Below are 22481 nucleotides of genomic sequence, written 5' to 3' on the forward strand. Positions count from 1 at the left end.
TGTCCAGAAGCTAATCTATGTAACCAATATTACAAATGTGTAGTAGCAAGAGATTTTTCTTTTTCTTTTTTTGGTCGAAGTTGATCACAGCCTAAGCTCTCTTGCTCTAGCCATGCTAGCATCTGTCTTCATTGCAGCTTTTAGGTAGGGACATTCTTGGACAACAAGACCTTGCTCTTCACAGTAGAGACATTTTTTGACCCCCATTGCAGCCTTCATGTACTGGCATGTTTGGACACGGTGACCTTCTTCGTTGCAGTACGAGCAAGGAGGTGCTTTCTTCTTTGGTCCAGGTTTTCCTCTGGGCTTGGTTTGCTTCTTTTCATCTTTCTTAGCTTATTTTTATGTGCATCTTCTCGTTGCTCAAGCAGAGTCTTTCTCCTCTTTGATTTTTCAGTCGGACGCCCTTTATTTGGAACACGCGCGGGGTTCTGAAGCATGGCACCGCCATCAGGTTGCGGCACAGTGGTTGGCTCGGGGGTTTGTTGTTGCTGCTGCGTTGCTTGCTGCTGATTTGCTTCCTGTTGTTCTTGGAGTGCCCCTTGCCTCGCTGCAGCTATGAGGGGCTCAAGTTGTTGAGCTGCATCATTCATTATTTTGTAGGCAAGATCGTTGCTGCAAGCTTGGGAAGCCAACCATGTATACTTTCTGCACAAGGAGTTGTACTTGAGAGTGTTGGTTGCAGGGTGCCCAAAATCTAGGAGACATCCACCACTGCTCATTGCCGTTGTCGCAGCTTCTGACCACCTCTCTAGCATGTATCTTTGTGGAATTTTTTGGACATTGAGATGCACCATTACCCTTATGATGTGTGCACAAATAATCCCATTCATCTCAAAACAGTTGCAGCTACATTCAAATTTCTCCTCTACCAACACAACATTCACTGAAAAAATTTGGGGGTTCTCAAAGTAATTTGAGTGCAGCTCAAACCTCATGCTTGCATTGTCAAGAGCAGGGGCCTGGTTCATGATGAGGCCTATTGATGCCATGACCTCTTTTTGAAACATGAGAAACATGCTTCGGGTATAGAAGTGAACTGCTTGGCGCTCAAAGTTGTACCTGAATGTGCAATGAAAAGGTCAATGATTTTGACTTTTCAAGTTCCATGTTCTAACTTTTTCTCTCGACAAAACACACACATACCTTGAGTAAAGTGGTGCAGTTGTTGTGTGGCCTATGAAAGCTTGATTGTCTTCACGGTCCAACATTGTTTCTTGAAGCACCTCATATTGTTGTACAAATCTCCAGACAGAGTCTTGAGGGTTGACAAATGTCTTGAAGTAGGAGTTGAGACCCTCAGACCGCCCTGTAGTGCTTGTAAATGGGAAGAAGTTCTTCTAGAAGTATGCTGGAGCCCAGGTCTCTCGCGTACGCCACATGTTGCTGAGATGTCTGTTGTCAACCAAGTCAAAGCAATGCAGCATATGCTGCCAATTCTCCTCAAACTCATCCACCGTCTCTGAATCACTGATAACCCCATAGAAAACCTGCTCAAAAATTTCATCCATGCTCAGGATCCTACCCAACTTTTCCCTTGCTTTTCACTAGACGTGCCATTTGCAGCACCTATGCATATGTTTGGGAAGACATCTTTTATTGCTGTTTCCATTGCCTTGTCCTGGTTAGTCATTAGGTGCAACGGGTGCTCATTATTCATTGCAATCATCCAATGTTGAAACACCCACTTGAAAGTTTCTATTTGTTCATTTGGCACCAAGGCACAACCTAGCAGCACAGTTTGCAAGTGGTTGTTCACACCAACAATAGGAGCGAAAGGCAGATTGTACCGATTTTGCAAAATGTTGTGTCAAAGAACACACAATCTTTGTACTTTGGGTACAATGCTCTTATCCTCCCATCCACCCAAAATAGAGCTGTCACTTTGTTTGTTTCTTTGTCAACTTCTATTGCGTAGTAGAATTGAGCATTCTCAGCTTAACGACTCTTATAGTAAGCAACCGTCATATCCATGTCCTGAAATGACTGATTTGTCGCAACTTGGAACGCGCATTTGAAACATCCCTCTTCACATATGGCAATTTCCTCCTGTCTCCGCCATGGACCATTCCAAGCATTCCCATGCAATTTGTAGTTGACAAGTTTACATCATGCATTGTCATCAGTAGTTGGTAATCTTCTTATGGAATTTTGCGGTGTGAGCGGTAGAACCTCACAATCTCCTCTTGCTGCATCAAAGGGTGTGTATGTTGTGCAACAAAGTAGGTAACAACCCACTTATTTCCCCTGAGGCCAACAATCATATGAGCTTTGCGATCATAGCGCATAATCCTATTCCTTTGACGCTTGACTCTCACATCCATTTTAAACCCAGCATGCTTGCTTGATGAGCTTCCCCCTGCTGCAATTCCTTCTGAATTGCTGCTTGTCTCACATGTAGCCTCCGGGTTGCCAGCATGCACACATTGGAAGACCCTCTTGATAAGTTGTTGTGGACCTTTCTTCTGGCTGTTTTTTGAGGCAGCTATGCGTGAGCCAAAGCCCGTTCCAAATGCGTAGTCATATAGAACTTTTGGGCATCTTCAATTGAGTCAAATTCCATGCCAACATAGGGCAGAAGTGGCTGAGATGAAATATCATCATCCTCATCTGCATCATGCATTCCACCCAGCATCCCATGTGATTCCCCACCACCATGACTTGTGAAAGGTTGCTGAACAAAACTCTCCTCATTTGCCGCCCCATCTTCGGTATGCTACATCATTGCAACAACAGTAGAACGACATCCATCAGTAGCAGTTGGACAGTATTGAGGTCAACATTTCCTTGCAAGAGAAACATTTTTTATAGATGAAACATTTCAACATGTATATCAGTAGTATATTTTTCATTGCAGCATGTTTATAAGATCTATAGGTAGTACTGTAGTAGTACATTTTACAACATGTTTTGGTGCTGCATAACTTTTTTATCAACTTCAAATAACATTTTTTTCATCATAGAGTTTTTGTGCTTGCTGAAATCCAGAGACTAACACCACTATAACATGCATAAGGTCTCTAATCTACTACTGTTTTTTTGCTATTTTCAGCAGCAAAAATATTTTCTGAATCTGAATTTTCAACATTTTTTTTGCAATATCTGAAATCTAAAGCAAAGCAAACATTCAGTAGTCTTACATCCTCTAAATTTAAAGCAAGCAAACATGCAGTGTTGTTGCATTATCTGAATCAAAGCAACATTCAGGGTCACTGAAAGCAACCTTTTCCAATTTTACACAACCTTTTTTTCTTGTTACTGAACTGAGCCAAAGCAACATAATGTGTAGTTTCAAACATTTTTGTTTTTTCTACTTTTTGTGAATTAAAACCAATTAGCATAGCAACATCCAATGAGCATAACTGGCAAATGTCAATGCAGCACATAAACAAGTGGAGGATTTCAGAGGATTTGGCAGCAAGGGAAGCTCACGCAATTTGCAGCGGATCCGGCCGGAGGAGCATCAGAGAAAACAACTGGAAGATCTCGGTACATGCGCGTAGCAGAACTTTGTCGCCTGAGATCGAAGGCGCTCGCCGGAGCTGAAGTCATCCGCCGGGGAACAGCCGAACCCTCGCCGGAGCTACCGCCCATGGCGGAGTAGGCCATGTCTCTAGCGATGTGGTGCGCCATCGCAGGCAGGGGGAGGGGTGGGGTTGGGGTGGGGAAGAGGTGGAGGGAAGGGGCGGCGGCCGCCGGTCGTCGTAGTAGATCGCGACCTATCCCTGGTGGGGGGAAGCGCCTGCGATCCATGGTCATAGGTGGGGATCGGTCAAAGTTTCATTGCAACAAGCCGTCAGCTGCAACGGCTAGCGGGGCGGAGGTGGGAGTGTGTGCGTGGTTCAGCTCAGAGATCGGACGGACCAGGGTTGTTCGATCAGACGGACGCGAACGCGGTTTATAAATCGAGAAAATCATCCGACTTACGCCTAGCACCGGCCTTAATCTAGTATGCTTACTAGCTATGTAAAGTCTACCCTTCCTGCAAGTTTAAATACGAGTAAACGTGCCATATTTTGAAGTAATTGGGTAAGAAAAGGTTAAATGTGTGGACCCATTAAGAAATAAACATGCCACAGTCGTCATGTTTACTTAATGTGTCATGCCAGAAACGTTTAAGTGTGGGCCGGGCCGTGCCAACCCAGATGGCCAGGTATGGATCCTGATTCCGGAGGAGAGGGGTGGTGACAATTGGGAGCTAGTGCCGCCACGCATGAGATGAGCCCACGACCAGCACGCCTTTCCTTCCTTTTTTTTTAGAATCTCAAAAGAAAAAAAGGAAAAAAAAAGGCACGCCCCTCCGCTTCCGGTCTTCCCTCCCCTGCCGGACCTTCGCCAGCCGGCGCGTCTCCAGGCTCCAGGCTGCAGCGTACTACTGCTATTGCAGTTCCGCATCGCCCATGGAGCTCGCGGTGAGAGCCGCGGCGGCTTCGTGCTCCTCCTCCCCGTCGCTCCATCCCCCACGCGTCCCCTGCCGCCTTGGCCGCAACCCAGGCCTGCCGTTGCCGGCTCGCCGGGTGGCCGTCGCCGCGGCGGCCATCGCACTCGACCCGGTATGTACCTACGCCAATAGCTGATTATCGTCTCAGTGAAGGCACGGGAACCCGTTGTGTCTGCTAGAAAAAAGGGGGAGCGATTGCCGCCCACCAAATGTTTGGTGTTATGTCTAGGCGGGGCTTTGGCAGGAACCAAGCTTTGTATTTAGTAGAGTAATCAATCGAGAACTAGGGGTATGTTTAGCAGGTATTTTCAGTCATGGCCTGCACTGCTGATATTTGGCCACCAGATGCAAAGGTTGAACCTCGCATGGTAGATTAGTGACCGAGCTAAATGGTTATATGGCTGCTGATATCTGTATTTCTGTTGCCTTACATGCATAGGACGAGTGGTCTCTGCAATCTAGCTTCCACTATTTAACTCTGAAGAGCTAATCTTGCTAAGAAGCGACCGTGTATGCTTTGGCAAAGAAGCAGCCTGTTTAATTAGCATAGTTTACAGTCGCGTTACGTGTAAGTGTTTGATGTTATGTCAAGTTTGGAATTTGTTCATACCGTGTGAAATTGAAGCTCACTGTGCGAACAGTTTCAGGAGTTCAAAACCTAGCTGAATGACGCTTCAAAACCGAGGTGTTTGCATGCCCTGTTTGCTATGGACCGCTGATAAGTAAAGGGCTGCCAGGTATGAACCTGTATGTCTAAAGTCCATGAATTATCTTCATCTCTCATGCATATGTGGTTGCTGGATTAGGATTTATGTTGTTTTGGCTTCTACGCGTGTCCCAGGCCAGCGATTTATAGGTCCGGATTCAAGTGTTCAAAATGCAACAAGTCATTCACCAGCAAAGAAGTCTTCTTGGATCTCACTGTCACCTCAGGGATGAAAGAATACAGTGAACTGAAGGCTGCTAGAAGAGCTGTTCAGGAGCCCGCTCGTCTCCTTTCTTTAGGGGGTGGCGTCAGAACTTCAATCGGAGTGGCTTCCCTGGCCGCGATGAAGAGGTACATTTCTTGGCTGCCTCATTCTTCAATTCCCTTCCTTTAAGAGCATCTACAGCCGGGACCCCTATTTCCCCCCTAAACGTCCGAAATGTCCACCCGGTCAATGTCTAGTCTAAAAAGCTAACCCAACCGGGGTCCTCATTTCTTCCCTAAACGCCCGGACTGACCGGCGTATCTCAAATCGAGACCAAATCTGGGGGCGATATGAGGGTGCCCGGTCACGCCCGGACACCCTCATTTCTTCCCTAAACGCACGGACTGACCGGCATATCTCAAATCGAGACCAAATCTGGGGGCGATATGAGGGTGCCCGGTCACGCCGGACACCCTCATACAAGTCGGTACGGCGCCGATACTGCACCGGCACCCGCTGCCTGGAGGTGTTGGTGGTGAAGCTGAATGAAAACGAAGGATTCAGAGTCCCAGGTGTTGTTGTTCCCTGCAAGCAAGGTAACCTGGCATCAAAGATTATGAACATGGAATGGAAGAAGCTTCAGATAAGGAGTGCACAAGAGACGAGTTGGGCATGGGCATCAGCAACAGAGATTACCTCCAGTGGCTGCAGTACTTTCTTCTCTTTGAAAATGTCGTGGGATCACTTGGCAGCACTGCCAAGCAATAGGCTAGACTGCCGTTATTTCTGTCGCTAGCTGCTGTAAATAGTCTCATCATTGTCATCACCTGGAAACAAAACCATTTCTGTTTACAAACACATCATCCATATATGGATATATAATTAGAAAAGAGTAGTACTTCACATAGATAAACTACGTTGTTCTGAATCATTACCAACCATGTTGCACCAGCATGTCGAATCTTGGAAAATTAATCTATAACATGATAAATCAATTAAAATGATACCTTCGAAGAGAAGGTGTAGTGCAGGCAAAGATGCATCACAATGGCTAATCGGGACAAAATACCGTACATGAATGCTTCAGACAATTGAGCAGAAAGATTCAGAACATTTTGGAGAACGTACGGCTTGAATAATGACCAAAAGAAACGATTCAAGAATGCTAGTGCATGTAACCACCGAATGAAATGAGTCCGCGTCACTACTCACTTTATTTGCAGTTGGGCCCCAAGCAAAAATCCTCTTCGGCTTGAATTTGGAGGTCTCTTTTCCTTCTTTATCAATAGAATATATGAAGTTTCTCCTACACGTTTCTTTATTTATTCAATAAAATGGATGAGTCGATACAACACAATACTCTCTAATGGATGAGTCAACACAACACATTACATTCTACGAGCACATGGTTGGTCCCTCCTCCTTTTTCCGGGCTTGGGACCGGCTATGCAATTGTAAGTGTTACCTTAAAATGGCATAGGCGGAGTTCCACCCCCATCCCCATCCCACATAAACACAAACAAGAAAAAGAGAGAAAATAAGAAGTAAAAAAGTGAACGCCACCAGCCCCACCCCCGCCCCCGCAAAAAGAGAAATACAATAAAGTTAAACACACACACTTTTTTTGTTATTTTATCAAAGGACTATGAAAAAGCAATAAATTATACCAACATTTTTTTTTCATTTTTGAATCTTTTCTTGCTACCATTTTTTTGATTTTTTAATTTTTCTTCTCTAATGCTGAAAGAAAATAACCATTTTCTTAGCTCTTTTTCCCTTGATGGACGAATTAAGCCCAACAATTCCTCCTTTCAGGCAGCAACAAGATTGCAGAAGGCAAAGAGTACCACGAGCCTGTAGACAGTGGGCAGCAAAAAAATTTAAGACTTAGTTTAGTAAATAGCTCGGCAAGGCATATGCATCAATGTGTGCGTGCATGTGGATCAAAATGGAAAAGAGAAGGTATATACATACGTATAGTTAAACTCGGTGGCCAGCATGATTAAAGGAAGGGAAAAAGGTTCAAGCTTTGCTTGCCATCGCCTTCTCCTCTATGGTGACATGAGACATCTTTTCCACCACATCATGAGTAACAAGAAATCAGGAATGTGAAATAAACAAGTATGTACGGAGGTACATCATACCCGCATGTAACCAGAGGTAGTAGTTAGTGTGAGTAGCCAGCTGTAGTTATACCTCTTGGTCGGTACCAGATACCTCCTCGGATCCGTCATCTTCATCCTCATCATGCTAGAATTAAGAAAAAGCAATCGGGCATGGAATTATTAGAGGAATACATATACTTGATACGACATGGTTTATTATCGAATTATTAGAGGATTACAGTATGTGGAACAGCTAGTGTGCATACATATACCTTTTCATCTTGGTCTGAAGAGACATCATCGTCGTCATCATCGTTGTCATCACCATCGTCGTCGTCAGACTGAAATTGTGAAAATAATTAAGCAGGAATTAGAAGAATGTTACTGGTCTTTGGGAAGACACGTAATTATTGGATGGAATGTATATATACGACATACATGATACCCACACTTTCATTGCTTTAAAGATCCTTGTACGTACGTATGTACGTACCTCACAGTAGACTCTTTCTATCCATTGTGTGGGATGGTTAGGGTGGGTTTCTGAAGCCGCAAATTCAGGTTTATGGGTAAAAGGTAATTGTGAGGTAAGTTTTACCATTGGAAGTTTGCATTGGTAAAAGGTATAGTCACCAGATAAACTTTTCACAACTAGTGGACTCCTTTTAGCTTTTGTTTAGCCTTGCTTTCACGGTAAGCTTTTCTAAATGATTGTGCATGTGTTTACCTCCTTTTGATCATAAAACTAGAAGTAAGATATGTGTATCAGTGTATGCATATATAGTCAGACGGCAGAAAGGTCTCTCGTATACAAAGTTGAGACACTTATTTTGGGACGGAGGGAGTACTATGATTGTTGGCGTGGGGGAGCTTTTGAACCTCCATATTAGCTCTAAGTGCACATTTAATTAATCAAGTTTTCCTTTAGTTTCAAAGAAAGAGTCATAGAAAAAGTAATTTCTTGAGTCAGCCTAACTTGGTTTATCCTAACTCTATGTATTAGCCATATCATATACTTTTATAACCAGTTGCCTACACTTCTCTATAGCATTTTACTTATAGACATGGTGATGATTGGTGATTTTCTAGGATTTGACACAACTTCGACTTGCAAGGCTACAACAAGAGTTGTTGTTTCACCCGATTAATCACTTACTGTAGGAAGGCAAGTATTGCCCCATTCCTTTCTTATGTATTGAACACAGGAAAGTCAGTTTCTTTCTTATATATGGTAGCAAATTATATGGTGATAATATATTATCCAGTAGAAACCACCTTTACGGTGAAAACTTCATCAAAGCCATGTGTAAAAGTTCTGGGGGAAATTTTAAAATGCCATATGTAGATGAGATATTGTCATATAAACATGTGAAGTTTCAAATGCTAACTCAATTGCTTTTAAACTAATAGCACACAATTTCAGCATGTAAAGTGATTTTTTCTATTATCTGGTAGTGTTCATTTCTATTTTCCTCTTTTTTTGTCTGAACCAGATTGAGTTGCTCTCAAGTATATTAGAAGTTGTTTCTGCTCGATAATTTACCTAGCGTTTTGTGGCATAGACTTTTCTTATGATGTTATGACGCAGTCTATAAGGACAATTCTTTTATAGTTTAGAAGGAATAATATCATCTCAACTAAGATGACCATACCTTTGCTAGAGAAAACAAAAACAAACATTGATGTTGCCCGCGCACTTGTGTAGGCCATTGTGCTAGTTAATATCATTCAGGTAATACTTTATTAGGGCTTGACATTCTCCTCAATTTATATGTCTAAATTTTATAAGAAGTTGCACGTGCACCACTATTCTAGTTAGGACAAATAAACTGTGCACCCTCACTCATAACACACCTTATCGTTACATTAAGACACCCCTGCTGGCTGCAGACAAATGAACTCACATTTGAATACAAACAGACATATGAGCGTAACCTTATTCGCACACAAGCAAAATAGTATATGTGAATGGACAAAGCAATCCTGCTGAATAGATGGACTACCTTGTAAGGTTTAATGAAATCAAGGAGCTGTAGATGCACTTACCTGCCACTCGCAATTACTATCAATGTAGTTTGGATGATCTTCTATGGCTTGTTCGATCTGATGTGGTAGCCTGACACCATTATTGAACACTATTTCCTTCAATTTGGGAAGGTAGTTGATTCCTGAGAGAGACTCCATCCCGTTGACAAGCCAAATTATCTTTTCAAGCTTAGGAGCTTCTCCAGGTTTGAAGTTGATGTCGGTGATGCCGCCCCCCTCAACAGCAAGATACTTGAGATTTTGGAACCCATTGGTGTCGATTATAAGCTTGCCCCCAGTGTGTAAAGTAACATGGCGGAGCCTGAGGCCGCGTAGGTTGTGCAAATGTGCGAGGGATTCCATATCATCCTGGTACAAGAAGGTGCTATGAAGTGTTACCTTGGCAAGTTTGTTGCAGCCTCTGGTGAACAATTGATGAAGACTCCCATACATTGTTACTCCACTGATTCTCAGGCTTTCAAGAAGCTTGGGTGTGTTCTTACAGTGTGCGCTGATAGCACCGGCTGCACTTACATCAGGAGGAGTAGCAGTCTGTCTGGAAGGCGGAGGCTTGATCTCGATGGACAGAGACCGAAGGCTCTCATTCAGATCACTGATCCCTTGGAGTAAGTTCTCAAGCTGAGCTTTCCGGTCATAAATGACCACACCAAGCACCCTTAGCTGCCATAGCTGGCCAATCTCTCTCAGCTCTGTAGCTTGATGTTCCGAAGCCTGTACATGGGACATCACTTCCAGGTCCATCATTTTTCTCACCTTGTGAGGCATCTGGACAGTGGAAAGTATGTTAGCATCAGCACCACCACCAGTGTCGGTGCCTGTACATTGACCAATGCGACTAGCCAGCAGACGCTTCAGCTTCAGTAGCATGAGGTGTTTTATGGCGGTGGCATTCATTGGAGTCTGCCGGATATCCAACACCTCCAGCTGCTGGAGCCTGTTGATCTCCTTAGGCAGCTGGGTGACATCTGTGTTCCTTAGGCTCAGATACTTGAGAAGTATTAACGAGGTGCACACGTTCCTGAGCCAGCGTTGATTATCTCTCAGGGATGCACAGCCTTCCAGATCCAGGACCTTCACGAGATTTAACTGGGATGATGCACGGGATGGTTGCTTCAAGAAGTCGAGCATGCTATCAGAGGGACGGAGCCGGATGTTGCTGAGAACGGAGAAATGGCGAGCCAGGTGCAGAGACAGGCGTGTGTCCAGAATGTGTTCTTTCCTGGCCATCTTGGTGATGAAGTTGTACACTAGTGGATGCAACGTAATGCTCTTGACCTTGCCTGCAGCATCAACGTCACTAGGAAGGACAAGCCATAGGGCCGCAAGTACCTCAAAACAATGCTCTGCCTGACTTACTGAACTGGGCCAGTCTTGTCTAGTTATCAGTCCTTCTGCAACCCACCGCCCGATTAACCTTGTCCGGTCAATCTTCTCGCGTTTATGGAAGATGGCTAGATATAGCAAGCAAGCCTTGTATTCCCTAGGCAGATCGTTGTAGGAGAATTTGATCATCCTGTAGCCATTAGTCTCGGCGAATTCTCCGAACACAAGGCTGTTGTTCAACTTGTCCAGTTCTTCTCTGCTCCTCATTGGATTGGCAAACAGAGCATGGATGAACATCTTTACGAAGAAGTGATCCACCCTCAGTTTCTGCAAGATCTCATGGAAGATTGTGGCGCTATACTTCTCGTCATCGTTCACACGCCGATTTGTAAGTTGGAGCGCTGTTTCATGGTAGTATTCAATAGAAGAGTATACGATGGGTTCCGTCCCATAGCAAAACTCGTTGGCCCTCTGCTTGTAATTTGTGGTAACAACCACTGCCATTGAACTGCAACCCAAATCTTGCAAGGCCTTTGCGGTCTCGTCCCATTTGTAGCCGGAGGCATTGAGGAGAACGACCAGTGTCCTTGTACCCTGCAGATGCTTTTTAACCTTCCCCACGGTTTCTTGAATCAACAGGCGCAACAGGTGCTCTTTGATCCTCTTCAGGACTTGTTCAATCCTCTCCCTACAGTCCTCCTGGTCGGGCGGTGACAACTGGTCTTCGCCTGATTCTTCCATTGATTTATCTTGCTGGTGGAGTGACACTGGCAGCAGTAGCTCCGGCGTGATATGCACTTCAATCTTCAGCGTGATATCTTTAATATTCTTCACGATATGATCCTTGCACGGTTTATTTTTGGCTGCCTTGGCAGGTGTGGTCGCCTGCTTCGGAAGCAGCTCCCACAGGATGGCTACGTATTGGGGATGCTTGACACCAATCGTGCATGAACCAGTTTCACCCGCTGATTCCAGATACTTCTTCATCTTCTCCGCTGTCTCTTCAAGGAGCTCTTCCACAGTTTGATATTGATTCTCTCCAGCGGTGGTGTCCTGGAGCAGCACCCGCAAGATGCGGCAGAGTACTCCTAAGGGTTCAACCCGGTGACCTTTATTACCAGCTTTCTCCAGCTCCAGGTGCTCTTCTATCTTCTCCTTGATCTTCACAATCTTCTTGTTGATTTGTTTCTCCCCAAATTCCCCCACTGATTCCCCAGGCAGCTGCTTAAGGAGGTCGCCAAGATAATCCCACGGTTCTTTCAGGCAAAAGTAAGATGTGTCCCGTAGAATGAGCGTGCAATCGAAGTTTTGCTTGACGGAATCATGAACCAATGCTTGACTTACAATTCGGTTTCCATCCTCTTCATCCGGCGCTGCAATGGCGATGGCTTGGAATTGACCACGCTCGTACGGGTGTTCCAGCCAGTACGCTAGCTTTTCGGTGCACTTGTAAAAAATGCGAGGCTTGGAAAAGGCTAGCTCCCTTCGTGGATCATCGCTTATCGCCCGGTAGTAGTCTTCTTCCAAGTCATAGTCTCCTTCAGCTACAACTCCCGCAGCAGCTTGAAATGACGATGACGCCGCCCCCTCCGTCAGCAGCTTGTCGGAGTCCGCCTTCGCTGGGACCTCAACGCCGTACCTGAGTCGCCGCTCGCCAACGTCACGCGCCCGGGCCTTGAGGTCGCTCAGCTGGGTGGCTGCGATGTGCTGAGCGACCGTCTTCTTCACGAACCAAGGCACCCACCACATGTAACCCATCAGGATTCCTCTGGCGCGGTACACAGCCGGATCACCGCGCCGTAGGTAGACCTCGATGCAGTTGCTGCTGTCGTGAGCAAGGTCGCGCACCTGCTTCATCCACGTGCGGACCTGCTCGTCGTGCTCCCCGCTGCGGGGCGTCTTCCTCGCGAGGTGCATGAGGAAGCTGTTCATGCTCTCCATCTCTTCTTTGATGAACTGCACATCACCACTGACACCGCCCAGCCGCTTAGCCTCGTCGCGGATGATGCCCAACAGCGAGCTGACGGCACCCCCGGCGACGTCTGCCATGGCTGCCACGCGGTCGTCTCCCTCGGTGTGCCGGTGTCTAGGCGCTGGTTTAGTTTAGCATGCTATAATGCGCGTGTGTGTATGTGTGGGTACCGTATTTGCCTCTGCCAGGGTGCAGTCGGGGAGACACAGTAGGATTTCTATGATGCGGTGAGAAATAACGGAGTAGCTGTCTATGTCAAGTCTTTTTTTCTTCAGATTACAAGCACACACGCCCACACTACTACACACAAGGACCGACGCGTGAGCGTTCTACTGAAACACATGCTGGATAAAGAGCAAAGGCCGCTCACAGTCCGCGGGATTGAGATGCAGTAAATGAATAAGGCAAAGAAGTACTCACGTGAGAGGAACCACATCTAGCTAAGAAAATGTTACAACTCAAAAAAAAAATGTTGTACTCACCTGAGAGGAACCACATCTAGCTAAGAAAATGTTGTCAGATCGTCAATGTATAGTTATATACTACTTACTCTCCCTGTTCCACAATACTTTGCATTCAAAAGTTTGTTACAATCAAAATTTTGAAGTTGGACCAATTTTATAGAAAATAGTATCGATATCTATGATGCCAAATTAGTACAACCAGATCTACTATATCGGTGTATGTGGATTGTGATGAGGTAAAGTAAGAGATGCAGAGTTGCTGGATTGTCTGGGCTGTTGCTGATGGCGATGACCTTAAGAGCATCTCTAGCAAAAGCGCTATCCCGCCGTCGGACCATATATTTGCGGGCAGTTTACCGTACCCGGGCTATTTCGGGTTAGAACACAAGCGGCATATTTGCACTGGCCCGTAAAAAAATTATGGGTGGCATGCAAATTGCCCCCTCCAGTCGCTATAGTACAGGGAGGGGGGCACTTACGATCCCCGTCTCGGATAGATCCGCCCCCTCTGCCGCCGTCATATTCCCCTTCGCCACTGTATTTTCTAGTTGCGGCGAGCGCATCTGGCCGAATCAAGCGCACCTCATGTCGGGAGAGAAGGCCGGGAACGTGGGGGCCTAGTTTATAAGTTTATAATAAACATTGAACCACTCCATTATTAAATTTGAACTTGTAGGTTTTATTTCTTTAAGTAACGAAAAGAATCCTAGTTTGTAATAATCACTGAACTAGTCAGCGGAATTGAGCAAATGATATACAGATAGAAAGTTGTTCAAAACGCGTAACTTTTTCATATTATGCATTTTTCCAAATTCACGATGGCTTAGGAGATTTTTATGAATACGAAAAAACTAGTTTTAAATTGTATATTTGGGCTGGATATGAGGTGTGCCAGTCAACCAGGCGGGTTATGGCCGACAGGTCCAGCCGGGTTAACAACGCTAGGCGAGAGGGTCAAGGGGCCAGCAAATCGAGACGTTTAACTGCTCTAGATCAGTGCAGTCCCAAATTTATATCAAGTCCAAACGTAGGCATTAGACATGATGCCAATCAACAACTTGATGCATGTAATAGCTGACAGGTCCGAATATATAATACAGCCCGGGGTTGTCAGAGTCAGACTAATTAAGCCATCAACAACTTGAACGGTACTTTAAGCCATCACTCTTTGTCTTACTAGAGGACCTGGTTGCGCCAATGGCGCAAGAAGCGAATTAGAAGCGATGATGGTAGTGAGTAGTCCTGGCCATGGGCAGCCCGGCCCGGACGGCCCGACCAGACCCGGCCCGGCCCGACCTTGTCCACGGGCCGGGCTTGGGCCTAGGTTTTGAGCCCGAAGCACTGGCCGGGCTGGCCCCGGGCCCGTTGTTTTCAATGTTTAAGGAAGAGGCCTGGCCCATGGCCCGACGCCCGACGGGCTTTTAGCGTGATGGGCCAGGCTCAGGCCCGATTTTTAGGCCCGACAGCCGGGCCGGGCCAGGCTTGGGTTTTTTGTGTCAGGCTTTGGTTAGCCCGGCCCAAGAGCCGGGCCTGGGTTTTTTGCGTCTGTTGAACGATCACCGCCAGAGATCACCGTCATACTGCACTTGGTCAGCTGAACGATCCTCCCACCTGCCATAAGAGGAGCTTATCAAAGTAAGCTGACTAAAAATTAAGAAACAAGAACAAGCGGAACATCGCAAGGCAAAACACTCAAAGCACCAACCTGCTCATTGTCGCTTGAGCCCCAGTGTACTGTCACAAACATAGTCGGTTCTTGGGTAGACGATCAGGCACAGTCCCTTGGAAGTGTATTTGAAGGCGGAAGCATATGCTTGACCTTCCTCCATGTGCGCCTGATGGAAGAAGTCGCTCCAGCCTCTAGTGATGGTGGCCCTTTTGTCAACACCCTTGATAGCGCAAAGGGCGAGAGCAAACCAAGCTTCCAAACCATGAGAATAAGAATATTTAGAGACCGGTCAATAACTCCTTGTAGCATAGGGAAATACATACAGGTATGATGTTCCTACATAGTGTTATATATTACGTTGAAGGTTGGTTCATAGGGTATTGGATACTCTTAGCAATATTGAGAGACATCCAATAAGAATTCAAAGTACATATTTGCATCAATCAAATATCTGAAGAGATGCATAGAAGGAAATGCACATACAACTTCACGGTTTTTTATGGACAAAACGACCCACATCTAGACCTAAACATCACCCAAGGATGATACATGACACATGACTATTATTTCAGAATATAGAGCAGAGAGCCTATTAACAGTGGTATTCTAAATCTCTTGACAGCACAACTCGTGCAAGAAAAATGGACAAAATAAGACACTGCAATTCTCTCCTGAAGATGAAATAGTGCGCCATGCACCCTTCCCACGTTCTGTAAACAAAAACAGAAACATAAAATGCTCGACATTCAGACTATCAGGGTGATTTTCTTTTGTATTGGGTAAGACATTGCATCAATCCATCATCTATTTGTGAAACATTTTACAACATTCATCCCAAACATCAGGGGAGGGGGGCTGTAAGATTAGTCACATGCTACTCAAATACTTGCGCATGTCGAAAGGCAATAAAAGTAGCCATTCGGGTACCACAACGTCGTTGTATCAATCCTTATTACTACTTCAGAGAAAAAGTACATCATATCCTCAGGTCGGCCGTAACCCTCCGGGATCAGGACAGCGAAACCTTCTGAAGGGTTTTCGACATGTAAGGTCAGAAGAATCTTATTGTTCGTTAGCCTGAAAGGAAAATGTTGCAAGGATTCAGTCAAAGATAAAGTCTGCCCCATGGCCACACACACACACACATGCTCAGTCACGAACATAGGAGTCAGCCTGTGAGAGGAGCTCAAATACATATAGAGATCGATGGTTCAAGCAGAGCGACAACATGTGTACAGGTCAATTACACAGAGAAAATAATATAGTGGTTACTTATCTGAAGTGATAACTCATAACATTTTACTCATGCTGCAGGGCAGAAATCGTTGCATACTTATCAAATTCAGTTACTGTTTCAACTGAAAAAAATGCAAGCAGAATTCACAGAAGAGATAATGTCAACCAAAATTATATGTGAACGTACATTAGAAACTTACATGGAGATGTAATGCGGAAGCAGAGGCGGCTATACCCTTCTGAGAGGCTTATAGCTGATTCAACTTGTTGGTGACTTTACAATAATAAGCTCAATAGAACAATATATATGATCAAATTCGGTATCGACTAATGGACAAATAATCTTTTTTCTGTAGTTTACAACTGTACGTGCTAATCCATCTTAGCACTGTCCAAGTTTCTACTGTATAAACTGATTTGATACCAACGACGACTATAATAAAAATTCATAGCACTGTATCAGCTACTAATCAACTCTATTATTGTTAACTTGGTGCTTACGGAAAGCCAAATACGATGGTTTTGTTGCTTCAATTGAAAATATCATATCAAACTGGATTGAAAACATATTTGTCCACACCTGATTAATTACTAATGAGATTGTAGGACGTTTGGTCAAAGTACGCTTCAATAGGATATATTAGATCAAACTGGACTGAAAACATATTTGTCCACACCTGATTACTAATGAGATTGTACGACTTTTGGTCAAAGTATTAATAAGATTACACTGGTGAAAAAACTACAGTTTTGACCATATTTGATTGATATAGAACATGGATCTTCCTATCTTGTCTTCACAAAGACCAGCAAAACAATGCTTCTCATCCAAGGTAACTTTTGAGAAGTACATGGACATAGAGATATATAACAGAAACTTCATAGAACAAATATGGTTATTTAAACGGCAAAGATAATGTGTGAGCGTGCTGCTGCTCATGTTAACGCACATCGGTTATCCACCATGCAAACCATGGTATGTTAGGAATGGTCGAGTTACACGCAACATATTGGTGTGGTGATGTAGGTGCGTCCTGTTTAGATTCACAGCTTCGTATGTACCTGGCCAATTAACTAATCTATGTGAAGCTATCTTGATCCTTTTGATTGTGTGGACACATACATTGCGATGAAAACAAACCAATCATAGAATCAAAGAAAACCCAATCTAGTGACTATGCAACACAAGGAAGTACTGAAGCGCTTGCCTTAAATCTGAAGGCAGGTCCAGGAGTTGTGTGTGTAGTTGATAGACTGAACTGGGAGCGGAGCCCTTGTCATCGCCGTTGTAGAAGAGGATCCCGCTGCAAACACTTGAGCAGCGCCAACCTTAGTTGTGCTCCGACTACGACCCGATATGCATGACGTATCGCGTATGTGAGAAGATTTTGTTAACTTAGAAAATCAGAATACTATTGTCAGAGTGCAACATTATTTCAGTTTACTAAAAACCCGAACATGCTTGATCATTCAGAATTTTTTTGGAAGTCAAGTTAAAAGTCCAGGTGGATTAATCTTCTTAGGAGAAATGACCAAGTATATGTGCTATATTTTCTTCACTTTAGGTTCTGGATTAAGCCATCTATGCAAGTGAACATACAAAAGACTGGATAATTTCGAATTAGATACTCTAGTTATCCAAGCATAGCAAGAAATCAATGGAAGAATCTATCCAAAAACAAATAAAAGAGCATGCGCACTGTAGAGAGAAACAATGTATCTATACATTGATTTCCCAAAAACAAAGGATGTAATTATGTGGCAATAGGAAGATGAATTCCGGGAGGTAGAAACCTATGGAGAGGCACACCAACACCATCTGTACATAATACAAAATTCAAGTCGAACCTGCAGTAGCAGGAACAGTTATAATGTGATCAACTGTTCCAGTTCAAAACTTAACTGCTAGAGACATGATCATGTCTAGAGAGTTATCTGCCATGCTGAGAAACTGGCTTGGTTTCTCATCGGATGCTGCAAGCTGCAATATAGAGTACAACACATATAAGATAGTGGCCAGCTATATACTTGCTTAATGACAGAAAAACAGAGCAGCATTCTACCTGAATGGGAACAAGATGAAAATGAAAAAGAAATAGAGAGAGAGAGAGGTGAGCACCTAGTTCAGATTATCTTGGGGTAGCCATCTGTTCACGCCACCCATGTGCGGATGTGCACCTCATTGATGCTTGACCTTCTTGCTGCACCTACTGGTTTTGGCATTGGAGTGAGGGGAGGAAGAATGGTATGGACCCCAACGAAAGTCGCCGATGGGCGTTCGCAGCTTGGGCCAGCTAGCCGCCACCATGTCTCCCCTGCCCTTCCCCTACGGTGGCATGCTCCCCGCCGGTTTCCTGTTCGGAGGATCTGCAGTGAGCAAATTTATGTCAATTTTTTAATTCTCTCAATGGATGAAACATTGCTATGGTTAAGTGGCGTAAATTATATAGGTTTCAGTTTGGGCATGGATATGCGGGAGAACATCTGTTTAAGTTCAGCAGCTCTGTTACAATGAAAGCTCGTGTGAGTCTAAATCCTCCTGTAAAACCCTCATGATTAGCATGGTGAACAAACATAACACGTGTAACTACAAAAGTCTAAATCAAGACAAAACTGGGAAAAAATCATCACAAACCTTGTACAGCTGCATTGAAGTTTAAAAGGTCATGCAGGAGATGCTGACTAATATACAGCAAAGTTCACTTCTGAATTTGGGCAACCACATACAGAAATCATATTATTACCTAAAAAAAATACACATGTACATGAACGCCTAGAAAGCTTAAGAGTTTACAAGACACTTAGAGTTTACAACATAAAGAAATACTATTAGTACCTAAAAAATACACGTGCACATGTATGCCTAGAAAGCTTAGAATTTACAGTACACACAAGAAGCAAATATACCTCAAAAATTCACTTCTGAATCTGGGCAAACAACATAAAGGAATCATATTATTACCTTTGGGATTAGGGAAGCCGAGCGAAACTGTAAACATAATGTATATCTAGAAAGCTTTTTTACAGGAACTTGACAAAGCACTTCTGAACAAGGCTGCTTTATCTACACATCCACAAGATACACTCAGACATCATCAAAACTATATTACTTGCATTTCTTCAACATGTCTGCATAGCGATAGAACTACAACAGGCGGCATCACGCACGGATCTACTGATCATGAAGATACATTTCATCTTCTGTTGCAATGACAGCTTGAAGGAAACTATATTACTCTATTTTGTTTTCAGAGATCATGCCACATATAAAGATTTTAACCAAGAAAATTTCATAATTCTGGTCATCAAAAACCTCAAAAAATACATGCAAAGAAACTGCAGATGCAAAACCACATGTAACTATTGAATCTTTTAGAGCCCAGTTATCTGCAAAAGAAAAATTTATCCTCTTTGCCAAGCTTAGCGAATCTCGGTTCAACAACACAAATGTAGTCTTGACCTACTGGGATCACAATCATACAATTGCAGTAGCAATCTAAGAAAATTATATTAGGCATACATGGCAAACTTGACAAACTCCAGCCCTCCTTAATCAGTTTGCACCAAAAACACCAGAACAATCTCAGGAAAATAAATTCAGCATAGATGTCAACCAAACACACCAAATCCACCAGAACAAAGAATGCAAAACTTTATTAAGTATTAACACCTCATGCACAGCAACACATACCCTTCTTCTCGCGATGATTTGGTGCCAAGATACCTTCTCGGTGTTGGGGTTCGACCTTGCCTGTGGTGGAGAAGGGGTTCAAAGTCAACTTGCGTTTTATGTCAAAAGTAAGACTGAATAAATTAATTGGGGATATGAAGAACACAAATAGCATTGAAAATAATAATAATGATGGGCGTACGACCCTTTGGTTCAGGTAGGGATGTGTCGATCTTAGCTTGTGTATCCTCTGAATTTGATTTCAAACAACTGCGGGCATCAACCTACTGTTGTGAACAAAAAATTTCAAACAAGAAGAGCACTCAAATATTCAGTTTGGAAGGCTCATCCGTACATATTAATTCCCCTCCATATAGAAAGCGAATGGACAAATATCAGAGAGTTAACTGTCTTTTAGCAATACCTTCTCAACAATAATGATATGAAGTTCTAGCACTGAACAATCCATGTCCAAATCAAAAAAATAACAGCAACACAAATAACAATTTCTCTATCCTAGTATCAATTCTCCACTATCCAATCCATGTCCAGATCAAAACAATCAGCAACACAAGTAACAGTTTATTTATCCCCAATATCAATCACCAAAAAGTTGTAGGAATTATTAAAAGAAAGGGAGTGAGACAGAAAGAGAGAGAGGGGGAGTACCTGTGTGTGAAGGGGAGGTTGGCCTCGCCGGCATCCGTCCCTTCGCTCCAGATCGGGAACCTGGGAGGAGGTGAGGAGAGGTGGCGGCCTCCCCGGCGCTCACCAGTGCCCGCCGTCGGCCTCATCGATCGAGCCACCACAACGACGCTGTAACTTCCTCCAGGGTCTCCTTTTCCTCGTCCAGATCGCGGCCAGCAGCTTCAATAGAACTCGGGGAGCGAGTAGCTGGAGGCGGCAGGCGAGATGTGCGGGCAGGCGTTGTCGGGGAAGAAAAGGTAGCGCACAGGAGGCCATCGGCGAGGTCAGTGCTGCCAGGGCCGGGCGCCGCGCACGGGAGGCCAGAGGCGAGGCTCCTGCAACGAACGCCCCCATGGCCCGAGGCCCTGTGTCACGAGCGGAGGAGGCGGCCGGGATATTCCTCCCCAGACGCCCCACACTCTCCTCCTCCTCCTCCTCCCCCGTCTCATCCACCCCTCCTCGTCCCGGATCCCGCCGAATCCGAGGCTTGTGGGCGCGGAGGCGAGCTTCTCCTGCGGCGGCGACGGCAGGAGAGGAGGCGGGGGTCGCGGGGGAGACGCGCGGGCCGGTGCTGGCCGGAACCGGCCGGCGCGATGGGGAGAGAGGGGTTAGCGAGAGAGAGAGAGAGAGAGAGAGAGAGAGAGAGAGAGAGAGAGAGGAGGGCGACGAGGAGGGGGAGGCGAGTGGGATGGGAGGCGGCGGCTAGGTCTTCTCCACGGGGGAGGCTGCCTTTTATATGCCTGCGCGTGAAATGACTAAAATGCCCCTAGCGGGGCACGGAATTTACAGGCGGTGGCACGAGTAACATTTTATTTATCCCCAATATCAATCACCAAAAAGCTGTAGGAATTATTAAAAGAAAGGGAGTGAGACAGAAAGAGAGAGGGCAAAGAGGAGAGAGGGGGAGTACCTGTGTGTGAAGGGGAGGTTGGCCTCGCCGGCATCCGTCCCTTCGCTCCAGATCGGGAACCTGGGAGTAGGTGAGGAGAGGTGGCGGCCTCCCCGGTGCTCACCAGTGCCCGCCGTCGGCCGCATCGATCGAGCCACCACAACGACGCTGTAACTTCCTCTGGGGTCTCCTTTTCCTCGTCCAGATCGCGGCCAGCAGCTTTAATAGAACTCGGGGAGCGAGTAGCTGGAGGCGGTAGGCGAGATGTGCGGGCAGGCGTTGTCGGGGAAGAAAAGGTAGCGCACAGGAGGCCATCGGCGAGGTTAGCGCTGCCAGGGCCGGGCGCCGCGCACGGGAGGCCAGAGGCGAGCTTCTGCAACGAACGCCCCCATGGCCCGAGGCCCTGCGTCACGAGCGGAGGAGGCGGCCGGGATATTCCTCCCCAGACGCCCCACACTCTCCTCCTCCTCCCCCCCGTCTCATCCACCCCTCCTCGTCCCGGATCCCGCCGAATCCGAGGCTTGTGGGCGCGGAGGCGAGCTTCTCCGGCGGTGGCGACGGCAGGAGAGGAGGCGAGGGTCGCGGGGGAGACGCGCGGGCTGGTGCTGGCCGGAACCGGCCGGCGCGATGGGGAGACAGAGAGGGGTTAGCGAGAGAGAGAGGAGGGCGACGAGGAGGGGGAGGCGAGTGGGATGGGAGGCGGCTGCTAGGTCTTCTCCACGGGGGAGGCTGCCTTTTATATGCCTGCGCGTGAAATGACTAAAATGCCCCTAGCGGGGCACGGAATTTACACGCGGTGGCACGAGTAACAGTTTATTTATCCCCAATATCAATCACCAAAAAGCTGTAGGAATTATTAAAAGAAAGGGAGTGAGACAGAAAGAGAGAGAGGGCAAAGAGGAGAGAGGGGGAGTACCTGTGTGTGAAGGGGAGGTTGGCCTCGCCGGCATCCGTCCCTTCGCTCCAGATCGGGAACCTGGGAGGAGGTGAGGAGAGGTGGCGGCCTCCCCGGCGCTCACCAGTGCCCGCCGTCGGCCGCATCGATCAAGCCACCACAACGACGCTGTA

The 22481-nt window shown here is 45.7% G+C and overlaps 1 protein-coding gene and 2 long non-coding RNA genes across 3 annotated transcripts; 1 reads left to right on the forward strand and 2 right to left on the reverse strand.

Annotated features, from left to right (window-relative positions):
• The first annotated feature begins 4338 nt into the window (after nucleotides 1-4338).
• LOC120968370 (uncharacterized) lies at nucleotides 4339-6906 on the forward strand. The gene is made up of 3 exons (XR_005762792.3): nucleotides 4339-4553; nucleotides 5083-5178; nucleotides 5283-6906. It is a non-coding gene; the product is annotated as an uncharacterized lncRNA (long non-coding RNA).
• A 468-nt stretch (nucleotides 6907-7374) lies between these two features.
• On the reverse strand, nucleotides 7375-12875 carry LOC109732076 (disease resistance protein PIK6-NP-like). Its single transcript, XM_045231608.1, has 4 exons — nucleotides 9504-12875; nucleotides 7730-7798; nucleotides 7549-7602; nucleotides 7375-7422 (listed from the first exon to the last, which is right to left on the reverse strand). The coding sequence occupies exons 1-4, from the start codon at nucleotides 12873-12875 to the stop codon at nucleotides 7375-7377; spliced, it is 3543 nt and encodes a 1180-aa protein (XP_045087543.1).
• A 4992-nt stretch (nucleotides 12876-17867) lies between these two features.
• LOC109732091 (uncharacterized) lies at nucleotides 17868-21229 on the reverse strand. The gene is made up of 3 exons (XR_002225260.4): nucleotides 20507-21229; nucleotides 18287-19918; nucleotides 17868-18148 (listed from the first exon to the last, which is right to left on the reverse strand). It is a non-coding gene; the product is annotated as an uncharacterized lncRNA (long non-coding RNA).
• Nucleotides 21230-22481: the final 1252 nt, after the last annotated feature.

The sequence above is a fragment of the Aegilops tauschii genome, chromosome 7, assembly GCF_002575655.3.
Source record: "Aegilops tauschii subsp. strangulata cultivar AL8/78 chromosome 7, Aet v6.0, whole genome shotgun sequence".
Classification (NCBI taxonomy): Eukaryota; Viridiplantae; Streptophyta; class Magnoliopsida; order Poales; family Poaceae; genus Aegilops; species Aegilops tauschii.